At 32.8% G+C, this 11,548-nt stretch overlaps 2 protein-coding genes across 3 annotated transcripts in view; one reads left to right on the plus strand and one right to left on the minus strand.

Annotated features, from left to right (window-relative positions):
• The window catches only part of krz (beta-arrestin protein kurtz), an 89,350-nt gene extending 81,823 nt beyond the window's left edge, over positions 1–7,527 (minus strand). For both annotated transcript variants that reach the window (XM_073083667.1, XM_073083659.1), the window contains exon 1: positions 7,158–7,527. The gene's annotated coding sequence lies outside the window, so the exon portion shown is untranslated. The remainder of the gene's footprint in view (positions 1–7,157) is intronic.
• A 455-nt stretch (positions 7,528–7,982) lies between these two features.
• On the plus strand, positions 7,983–9,900 carry LOC140750247 (protein FAM8A1). The gene is made up of 4 exons (XM_073083686.1): positions 7,983–8,435; positions 8,658–8,796; positions 9,034–9,160; positions 9,398–9,900. Exons 1-4 carry the CDS (start codon positions 8,099–8,101, stop codon positions 9,719–9,721), a joined length of 927 nt encoding a protein of 308 aa, XP_072939787.1. The 5' UTR covers positions 7,983–8,098; the 3' UTR covers positions 9,722–9,900.
• The last annotated feature ends 1,648 nt before the right edge of the window (positions 9,901–11,548 follow it).

Below are 11,548 nucleotides of genomic sequence, written 5' to 3' on the forward strand. Positions count from 1 at the left end.
TTCAAACTGGCAACATTGAATTTGGACGCGTCTTCTTTTTTAAGTTTTCCTAAATTTCAGCTCAAGTCTTTAAAAACTTCTGGGATTTGCAATAAACCCCAACGTGATAAAAAGTTTACATAAGATATAACCTGTAAGCATCGTAAAAATGAACACAAATAATTCATTGAACTCAGCATTTTATATAAGTCATTTAAGAATTAAAATACTCAGGACCAAAAAAATCCTATTTTCTAAATCAGATATGTTGCAACAAAAAGTTCTGAAAATGATTGTCCATTAGCTCGACCTAATCTTGGCATTTCTTGACCATATTCGAGCACGTGGGCGGCGCCGTGACTGGACGTATTAATATTACATGATCGCAAAAGATGAGTTTGTAGACAAGTTATAGCAGCTAGGTTATGGTCAAGTGGTGTAATCCATTTGCTATACATATCGACAAATACATTTGTCGTAAACTAAGAAGTAATTATTAAAATTGCATTGGTGACTATTGTGAATAATAATGTGTTTTTCTTGGTGTGGGAATCAATTTCATAAATAAATGTGTGTACGTAAGCAATTGAATAATAACAATTGATAATTAATTGAAAATATAATTAGTAATACTGTGTACGTCACGCGTTAATCAATTACTTATTAATTAATTAATTAATAAGTATTATTAATATTATTAATTAAAATATTATTAATTAATATTTATAAACAGGTAGGTAAACAAAATTAAGATTACCTCACATTATGTTTTTATACTTATCTAATTACCTACTTCTAAAATATTTTGCAACTTTACTATTTCGGTTCATAATGGTTATTGTTTATTAAAACCAAAACTTGTACTTAATTTAAGGTTTAAGAAACGTCTTAAGGAACGCCTTTCTCAACAAAATATCACTTGACATAAGAATACAACTTAAATCAAAGTGACAAGCTAACTACGGACGGTTCCCCCTGTAGTCTCTAGACCAGAATAGATCCTCAACGGTTACCTCTCCATTTCGTATGAGGCGACTAAAAGGGGGTTTTCGGGGTTGCGAGTGGCAAAAATAGGAGCTCGAACTGCTCAACCAGCGATCCCGGGAAAGAGGGCGGGTATGTATGACCGTATACCGTCGTAAGCAAAAATAAAATTGACCACACATATACTTTTATTTATGCATAAAATAAAACTCACAAGCTCTAATTACATTTTGCGTGCTAGGGATTCGTTGGCAGTTACGATGAAATATATCTTTTAAATCGAATGAAATATTTTTCAAGATTTAAACAATAAAAATTACAATATAATGAAACATATTTAAGAATTGATTTCTACATTAGCAAAGATATCACACAAATCTCGATTGAAGTTCGATAGTTACCACATTTGAGTCACTGACATAACTTCCCGTTGAAGTAACCCATGAGTCAACGCTATCCGTCAGATAATGATCTTCTAAGAACGCTATGAACTATTATATGGCGTTCGGTCACTTGCGGATTTCGTACTTAACAGATCATTGTGTGAATACAGCTAATATTTCATCATTTACTCATTTAATTAACAAATGACGTTCTGAAAAAACTAACGCATATACAGGGTGGCGCAAAATTAACATTCAGCAGCTCTTAAAGAGAATATTCGACTGGAATGGGAAGTGTTATCGGCAGAAATCTTAAGGAAAGTCGTGGAAAATGTGATAAAACTGGCACAAATATTTGTTCACACTGGTGGAAGACACTTGACAATATCAGATATGAAGATATCATCTCTTCTAATTTCTATTACTCAAAATCCCTTTCTTATTCAGTATAAAAGTTATTCAAAAATAAAATAGGATGATTAATTTTGCACCACCCTGTATAAAGTTACCGTTTTACAAGTAAAATAATCAGCAATAGATTAACCACTTTTACGCATATTTTCTGTTAATGATCTCCCAGGAAAAGGTCGGATCTTAAAAGATTATTATCAAATCTTAATGATTTGCAGATTTTTAATTACAGCGACTGAATAGTAAGTAAAAAAGTCTAATGAAACTGAAGAATTGACGTCCGCAGAGAAATGGCCATGGAAAAATGAATGTTTTAAGTCCGATCCGAAATGTTTTCTGAAAATACCTAAATGCTTATACATTTTGCAAATTATACCATATCGGTGTCAGCACCGATATGGAATAATTTGCACCACAAACTATATTATAATAAAGGAAAAATATGCCAATTCTGCGAGTTATATTTGAGTTGCAACCAATTTTTCAGGCAATAGTAAGTGATGGGCGGTCAGCTTTATGAACATTGTTGAAACTCTATAACAGACTAGTCTTTCACTAATTATTCTTTTCACACATACGTCCAAAACCGTCATCGGGCGCCGAGTGGCCGTTTGAAACTTAATTTAAAGTTAAGTAAAGGCGGCATTGTGTCGGTGTTGTGTTGCGTGTCCAGTCGAAGTAGACTCTAAATCATCATTCGCGTCACGATCGCTCAATGAATACTGTTGCCAGAAGAATCAGCGCGCATGGAGACTTTCCATTGTGTATAAGAATCACTTACTAGTTAAAAGACATCGGACATTAATTCTCCCATTTTCCTTATCTCCTGATTGAAAATTAATAAATGGATACTTATATAAACTATAAAATCTTGAAACTTCTACAATAGGTAGGTACTATTGGAATCTGAAAATTTTGAAAGTAAATTTATTCATCAGACATATTCTAAAGCAATCTAAAGTTTTGCCGATAAAGTAAACCTTGGTCTGTGTAACTACTGAATTTCAATATTACTCGTATTTTTCGTTCTATTCAAGCGAATTTTGCGTAAGTTAGAATGAATTTCGTTTCCACATTCCTTTTAACAACATAATCTTACAATCCTGTAATTTCTCTACCTCATTCTTGAGACACTAGTCATGAGTAACTGGCGCGTAATGCAGCCGTTGGACGCGGCGCGCCGCGTGCGCTGTAAATATTAATTAGGACGCGCGGCGTCGCTCTTTGTATTAAATACCCAGTATATAGTATTAGTACACACTAGTTACGCGCAACTTAGCACGGAACCTCCATTAGCATTAGCTTCACTAGCATTGTCACTACCGACTCGTTTACTTTACGCTTTACACGACATATTGTTCGGATCTTTTGTGCAGGGCGAAACTTCCTTTGTACTTGAAGTGAAGACGTGCCGAGACATTTCCCTGATTAACGATGGAGTAAAGGAGAAACTATAGTAGTTATCTGTTAAAAATTAAGATATGTTTGTAGAACGTATAGCTAAATTGTGACTGACGGAGTCACAACTTCACATATTATATTCAGTGACAGAAATGTAATCAAACTTTTGCACCGATAGTACCAGTTAACTTGAAATGTATACGAACGGACCTGGTTCCGAATTATTGGTGATCACACATTAATCACTGACAGCAGTGATAGCCTAGTGGTTAAGAATCTCGGCCTCTCGATCGAGGGGTCCGAGGTTCAAATCCCAGGCTCTCTCACTCTCACCTCTGATTTTTCAAAGTTATGTGCGTATTAGAAATTAATTATCACTTGTTTAAAACCTGCATACCTGAGAGATTTATAAAAAAAATCTCAAAGGTATGTGAAGTCTACCAATACGCACTTGGCCGGCGCGGTGGACTATGACCTAATCCTTCTCATTATGAGAGGAGACCCGTGCCCAGCGGTGGGACAGTAATGGGTTGTTGATGATGACACATTAATCGATTCATAGTCGATCGAGGTTATCGATCAATGGTAGAATCGATCATTTAAGGTCGATCGTTAGTTGTTACCACATTAAAACATGATGCTATCGATTGCCCCTGCCCACATCCTTATCTTAATATATTTTAAAAAACCTGACAATGGTTTAGTCATCGATCGATAGTTCATCGTCATTGTATCCATAGGCATTCCGGTAGATCGGTTTCGTCGAACAGCCAAAGCTACAACACCAATCTGTCAACGTCGATCGTGCATCGATCTAAGATCGATCAATTGTTCCGTGGGCACTCTAAATAGTTTTAAGCTAAAAGTGAATACAGATATTAATGACAACCTAATTACCGTTATACTTAAACCTAGATCGCTATTTACACATAACTTTACGATAACACACAACTATACGAGGTCGTTCGTAAAGAGATATATAATATTAGGTCAGAATAACTTCGAAGATGTTTTAACTGGCTACCTCATTATCGGTAACGAAGGTATCTGAAGGTTACCGAAGTATTTGTTAAATTATAATTTACGATGCCAACATTATACCCGAATTTACCATTACGTCAATAATATTATCAAAGTTTATTTATAGAAATTTCAAATTTAAAAAAAATTGTTTGGCGTAGACAATAAATCTATGTTTTTAAAGATTAAAATGTATGTTGTTAAATTTTGCCGGTAATTTCGATCTTTGGTATACAAAACACGGATAGATCGATTTATTATTATTAATAAAGAACGTGAGACGCGCGAAAAAGAAGCGTTTGATAAGACGTTTGAATCAGTATCTCAATTTAAACAGACTACCCAATAGAAGAGTTATAGTACATTATATTTCAACGGGTCCGACCGAGTAGGTGCGTCCCGACCAATTTAGCTTAATGTCTAAGTAATAACAGTTAAATAGAAAGGTACATAAATAGCCGGCAAAGTGCTTGCCTTCATTTGCGCATCTCGTGGCACTAAAAGCCCCTTTCTATAGAATACACCCCGAGAACTTGAGTACTATTATGTTCGTAAATTCTGTTCATGTGCTTTAATGATAATTACCTTATAATGATACCATACAATTAATTTGCTCCCATAATTCCAATATCGGTTATTCCCAAACACAGTAAGGCGTTTGCTAAAACGGGTGAGCGTGGAGCGGGCATTCGCTTTGTACGGCCTGGGAGTTGGGACGCCCGCGGGAACCGTCGCGTGCGATTCGTGGTATGCTTCGATCAAGAATACTATTGGTATTGTTGATCGAAGCCTGTATGTATTGGTGAAGCTCAAGCGATTTTGCGAAACAGTATGCAAAATTCGCACGTACATATGGCGCAGGTCCATATATACTAGGTATTTTTCAAAACATAAAGCGAGCGTGCACACGCGCCCGTTTTAGACGATGCCCTAAAACGGTGTAAAATGTTTCCTTACGGAGTTTAGCGCAACAATGCTCAAAAATCTGTAGAAATACCGCAAATCTGTAAGAGTAGTGTAATATAGAGACCCAATTTAACGTTTTAACAAAAATAGATGGCATAAAGGTACTACATTAATTCTGTACCAGCCTCGGGCTTAAAGTAAAAGCTTTTAGGACCTAAATAGATCAGAGCTTACTTAAGTCCCTGCCTCATGAAAATTGTTGTTATGGTAGTAACATTTTGAAATGGTTTGTTTATAGTTTTCAACATTATAACAACACATTTAAGTAAAATTTATGTACCTATCTGTGTGTTATTTCGAAATAATACGTTATAATCGGTATTTTCGGGAATTACGAATGACAGGCTAAAGATACAGAATTATGTATGTACACGCACAAACGCGAAATAAATAAATAGAAAAAGATAAATATTTAAGTTATTTGAAGATTTTAATGTATATTTTGTACAAGTTAAACAAATGAAATAAAATGTTTTTTTAAACAATGTGCTTTCAATATTAATATTATAAAGTCCTAATTCCTACAGTTTACATACTGTTCTATTCTAATAACATAATTAAGATAATATGCAACACTACATTGCATTTGAAATATAGTAATTTTTAAGCATACATAGTTTATAATATTACCATATCTCACCATAATGTCTCCTTGAAGTAACTACAAATAACCTAACATGAGTTAAATAGTGATAAATGGAACACAAAGGCATTCAACTAGACTAATTAATGAGTTCATTATAATCAAATATAACACAAGGAAATAATAGGGACATGATTCATGCTCAAGAGACTAATAGACATTTAATTATCTATAATTGCCTCTTGAAAATCTTCAGTGCAATAGACCATACTTTAACTGCTAGTTACTGTACTGAAGATAGTGTTCTTATAATGAATTGAAATTTTATTCTTGCCAAATTTTTTGACAAATACATTTTTTGGGACCATTAAGTACTTTAGAGTGGACAGGTGGGACCACATCCTCATAGTAAAATATTGCAGGATTTTGCCTAAAAGATATAAAAAGAAAGAGAATACTAGAATTGTATAGAATAACTGATACTACCAAAATACTGTCATTAATATCCATAACAAAGTTTTGACTGAACTTTGGTACTTAATGTAATTCACAATTTTACTGATTTCGTTTACTCTTTGAAGTTTCAAGCTTATCTATATTTTTTCCTTTCTGAATGAAATTCATGTCAGCCATTGTATATAGATAATTTTTTCTTCAATAAAATTTACATAACTTACATAAACACATTATATGAAAGTTGTAGGTAAGTAGGAAGATAATATTTATTTATACACTTTAATAGCATACATTCATTTTATCAATGAAAAATCTAGTGTCAAGATAGTGGCTGCTATCAACAGCAGTAAACAAGATATCAGCGTAATTTACTGATAAGGTAGAACTCATATTTTATAACTATTTAATAGTGCCTTGTTTATCAAATATAGGATTGAAGTCTTGAAGCTACATTTATAGAAATATATGAGATACACACTACACATGTGAGATGAAAATGTGATGTAGCTATAAAGCTACATACTAGGTTTCTTTTTTGTAAGTTTGGATGTAGAATCATTAGATGGTTGCCATGGGCATACATAAAAACAAATAATGTACCACCCACACACCGGTAACAGACAGATGAATTCCTCCAAGTCTTCTGCTTTTCCAGTCATTGAATTCTGGGCCCTCTATGTGGCAGGATGGTGTACTGATAGTCGTGTCACATGGGTTACCTTCTTTTGTCTTCAGAAAATTTCAAGGCTACCAAAACATTAACATGTACATATTTTAAACGCGTAAGGCGAATTCCGCCAATGAGGTGCCAGAAAAGAGCTCATAATGCCATATAATTCATATTCGTTATACGTAATACGATTCGTTAAATATCATAATATATAAAAACATGATATAAATAGACTGGACACATTAGTCTCAGATACTTCGTTTTTTAATGGTACTCAATGAAAACAAATTTATAAGATACTTACAACTGGGGAGACCGTTAAGTATCAGCTGCCTTTACGTAAATTATTTTAAACGTCTCCGGTTAAACACATTGCATTGCACTCGGAGAAAAATACAGTATATTACCGATTAATCCGGTCACGACTGTTCTACGGAGCGATTATTGTAACTTGCAAACAAATAATACACTGCCTCTAGATTTTCTATTTTGCATGGCTCAATATTACAGCGGCAGATTGAACTGAAAAATAACTTCGTAACACAGAACAGAACTCGCGATGAAGTGAATTATCACACTCCTTTGACACAAAAGTAATCGCACGACACTTCACAGAATCCTGGGCTGGGAATATTGCGCACGCATCCGGTCAACGGATGACACAAGCACAAGGTGACATTTAATTATAAAATTGCCAGCTGTAAAAATGTTTCTTATAGGTATCTAACATACGTCTGATAAAATTGTGTTATAATTGACGCGCTAACTTTGTATATTTTTGTTAAAAATCATTTTCGTCTTGTATAATATTATTATAGTATAAATATAAAAGAAATAGCTAAAACAACTAAATAACATAATAATATTTGGCTTTATTGTCCCAGGATTTGACAATGCAGTCTAATGTAATGGTATCGATATTATTTATTTGCTATGTATGCCTGGTATTAAATTAGCAAGACGTTCTAGATTGGCAAAGACCGTAATATCTGATTCTATATTGTCTAATTGTCGAATACTTTTATTTAAATAAAATTTATATTCAGGAGTTTTCCGGTCAATGTAGACTGTCAACAATTTATTATCTGTTATTACATTGTTATTTGCTAAATACTAAATAGTCTGTGAAATCGAATCAAATGAATGATCGTCAAAATACATAACAAATCTGACGTGTTCCTTCTGTTAGTTTTGATAGTATTATTTTTCTTTAAATAATTGATAAGTAACATTTAAATCGCAAAAATGGCAGAAGCGGAGAATTTGGTGAATAGAAAAAGACCTGAGCCCCCGGTTGAAGATGCCGCTGCGACCGAACCAGTTTTATCTGAAAGGGAAGCATATTGTAATTCACTGCGAGTTTGGATTCACCGAGTCGAGATATACCGACACCTTTCCAACTGGTTCCCGTACTACTCGATGACGTTCCAAGGGCTGCACAACAACCAATCAAACCAGCCACTCCTGAACAACAACTACCAGTTTCAGGATCAGCCGTTTCCATTTCAGGTACCACCATTCGTACCGAGACCGGCTCCAGTGAATCCACCCCCACAGGAGGCTAACGTTAATCCAGCTGATGGTAAGTGGTCCCTGAGCTTCCTATTGCATTGCTATTATCATCCAATTGCAAAGCTCACATAGTATTTATAATATTGTTTATATATTTTTATGATTAATTTTATCAATAGTAAACATTCATTTCATTAAGCAAATAAAGACAGAAACTTAATAGAGGCATTTTTTATTACAATTTTTAACTACCATATTGTCTAACAATATATAAAGTATCCTATTGTTCCAGTGATAAGCAGACACGGTGGTTATGAATATGTAATACCACCACTTCACAAGCGGATTCTTGCCGAGCTTATAGACTTTGTGCTCCTCTTTATTGTTAAAATATTTGTCACACTTTTAGCAGTTGATATATTTGATATAATGTAAGTAATCTGTATTAATTTATTGTAGTAATATACAATATTACATCATAATAAGTTCTGTACTTTTGGGAGTAATCCTTCAAACAAGTTGACTATAAACGTAGGTGCTTTGAAATTAAAAAAAAATGTTTCACCTCACATATGATCGGCTACTGGTTTGTTTTAATATTTTATCTGTTAAACTGAAATAAAACTTACTGCAATGACAACTATTAATAAAATATTATTAATTTTCAGTGATATTAGTAAGTTTGATCTGCAAAGACTTAGTGAAAACTATGAAGATTACCAATTTGCCATTGATCTTACCACAGAGGTTTTGTATCTTGAAATTATATTCAGGATGTTTGTGTGCATTATTGAGGTATATACTGTCCTTTTTAACCTACTAATTCTAATCTCATAGCCATATAAACTTTGAATGTACTGGTATATAACATAATAAGGTCAATAACTAAATACTAACTATCAATATGAGAGTCATAATAATGAGAATTAATTATAGAGCTAGAATTACCTCCTCATGTCAATTAAGAGGTTTATTTGTATTTTTAATCTCTAAGCTCATGAATAGTCAATAACACAATGTTTTTTATTCCAGGCCTTTTATTTAAGCAAAAATTTCTTCAGGGCAGGAGGAGCTACTCCAGGAAAATCAATAATGGGTTTGCGGGTTGTGACAGCCACAGCTGTGGTACAGGTTGAAGGCCGGCCCAAAGAAACTGTACTTCTGTACCCTGGCACTCCGCTCACATTCAGCACATCATTGATACGATCACTCATTAAAAATTTACTAATCTCCTTGCTGTTCCCAATATGCATTATATTTTTTGTATTCCGATTCAACCGTACTGGTTATGACTTGCTTTGTGGTGTTATTGTTGTTGAAGAAAACATGTTTCCACCAAGGCGAAATGCACCATAAATTTTAATGATTTCATGTGCAAATGACTTTGTTTTTTCAAGCAATGAAGGTTGTTACTGTATTTTGCATGTCTAATGCTATGCTTGTTTGGTTGTTACCAAAGGACAGAAGGAAAGACAATTTTAGTGATACCTGATACTGATGTAAGTTCTTTTTCCTAGTTCTTTATTAAACTTCTTACTTTGTAAACTTATTTTGTGGTATTTGTAGGTGCCAGCAAAATATATAATATATTATATGGCAGAGTTTTTGCCACTACAAAAAACATATATGTATTTAGGACACTTTTAAACAAATAAGAATGAAGTTTATTATTCATGAAAGTAAAGTCTCACATTAGTATACTTTTGGCCTGGTTGTTTTTGGTTGTATAATAATAATATTACTTCATGTCATCTCAACTATTTTTGGGCATTGTAACTATTCACTGAGAATAATATCAGCAGATATGATACAAAATGATGATTTTCGTCTTTAAAGTTACTAAGTATAGGTATTAAAAGTACATTTTGTAATGTTTATCAAATTTAAGTAAGTATTGTAAAATAAATTTCTTTTTAACCTTAGGTTGATTGTGAGTACTATAGACACTTTGCATAAATGCCATATTTTTGTGATTTTCCTTATCCACAGTACAATAATATTTATAAACTTTTCAACAAGAATTTACTAGAAGATCATATTTGTTGTATACTTTAGAACTTTCTAGGCATGCCATCAGTGGTAGACCCCTGCTGTGTGATATTAATCCACATGGTAATTTAAGTTCATTGAACATTCAATATATCAAAATATTGTATTAGTTTCACAATAAACGCTACCAATGCTAAATCATTATTGTAAAGTGCAGGTTTTATTTTAATATTTACATGCATAGCTAAGTAATGATATTGTATATAGTTTATTAAATAGTGTGATAATGTTCTTCGATAAATCGTTAATTTATTGGGCTTAGCCTGTTTTATTGTTTTCCTATGTAGACTAAATTATCATTCCTTTAATGATTAGGAGCAGTAATTCTTAAAAGGGTATAGTTTCTATACTTCTAAATATTTGAGAAATTTGTATAAGTACTAATAGTTGTGTATAAAGAAATAAAATCAATAAACCAAATTAATGTCGTGATAAATATATCTTAGCTATATCAAGCTGTATTTATTAATATACCTTAAATACATAATGTACCATTGATCAAATTTAAGTGTTTTAATTTTTTTAGGTATGATCATAGTTGTATTAGCTTTTAATGAATATATATATTCTATTAAATTACTAGTGCAGTGATAATTATCTTCAGAGTGTAATCTTTTAGGGCATTAGTATATCAATAGAATTTATTATCTGATAAAGTTTGGGATGTTTAATTCCAATAAATAGCTTTTTCTCTTTCTTTAAATTTTAAAGTGACTGGTAATTGGCAACAATTGAGAACAATTTTCTGGCAACATTACAGCGGACGTACACAGATAATTAAACCATAACAGAAAAATCCGAAAATTACAAACAATATTGGAATAGGTTACAAGTTTATTAAATTTATAACCTATTGAGATATATTCAATCCACTACTAGTTTTTTAAACGTTATTAGAAGGAGAAATCATCATAAAACGAAATAATGAAATAATATTTAGTTTGGTCAACCGTGTGCTACAGGTTTTTTATGGATGCGTTCATGGTGGCACATTCTGAATACATTTCGCGACAAATATTCTTAATTCACATGCTTTAGAATAAATCATGTCAGCACAAAATAAAGAAAAAATCCAAGTTGCGATATTTGAAACGGCAGATATATTTAAAACTGTGGAAATTATTTTTGCTGAGT

Source organism: Epargyreus clarus, unplaced genomic scaffold, assembly GCF_041222505.1.
Source record: "Epargyreus clarus isolate Ecla_fem2 unplaced genomic scaffold, WU_Ecla_fem_2.2 ptg000003l, whole genome shotgun sequence".
Lineage (NCBI taxonomy): Eukaryota > Metazoa > Arthropoda > Insecta > Lepidoptera > Hesperiidae > Epargyreus > Epargyreus clarus.

What these genes read in the sequence shown, in the direction of transcription:
- LOC140750247 (XM_073083686.1), top strand. Translation starts at nt 8,099, where the DNA reads ATGGCAGAAGCGGAGAATTTGGTGAATAGAAAAAGACCTGAGCCCCCG. An exon ending in TAACGTTAATCCAGCTGATG is followed by an intron (nt 8,436 to 8,657) that starts GTAAGTGGTCCC and finishes CTATTGTTCCAG; the next exon opens with TGATAAGCAGACACGGTGGT. An exon ending in GTTGATATATTTGATATAAT is followed by an intron (nt 8,797 to 9,033) that starts GTAAGTAATCTG and finishes ATTAATTTTCAG; the next exon opens with TGATATTAGTAAGTTTGATC.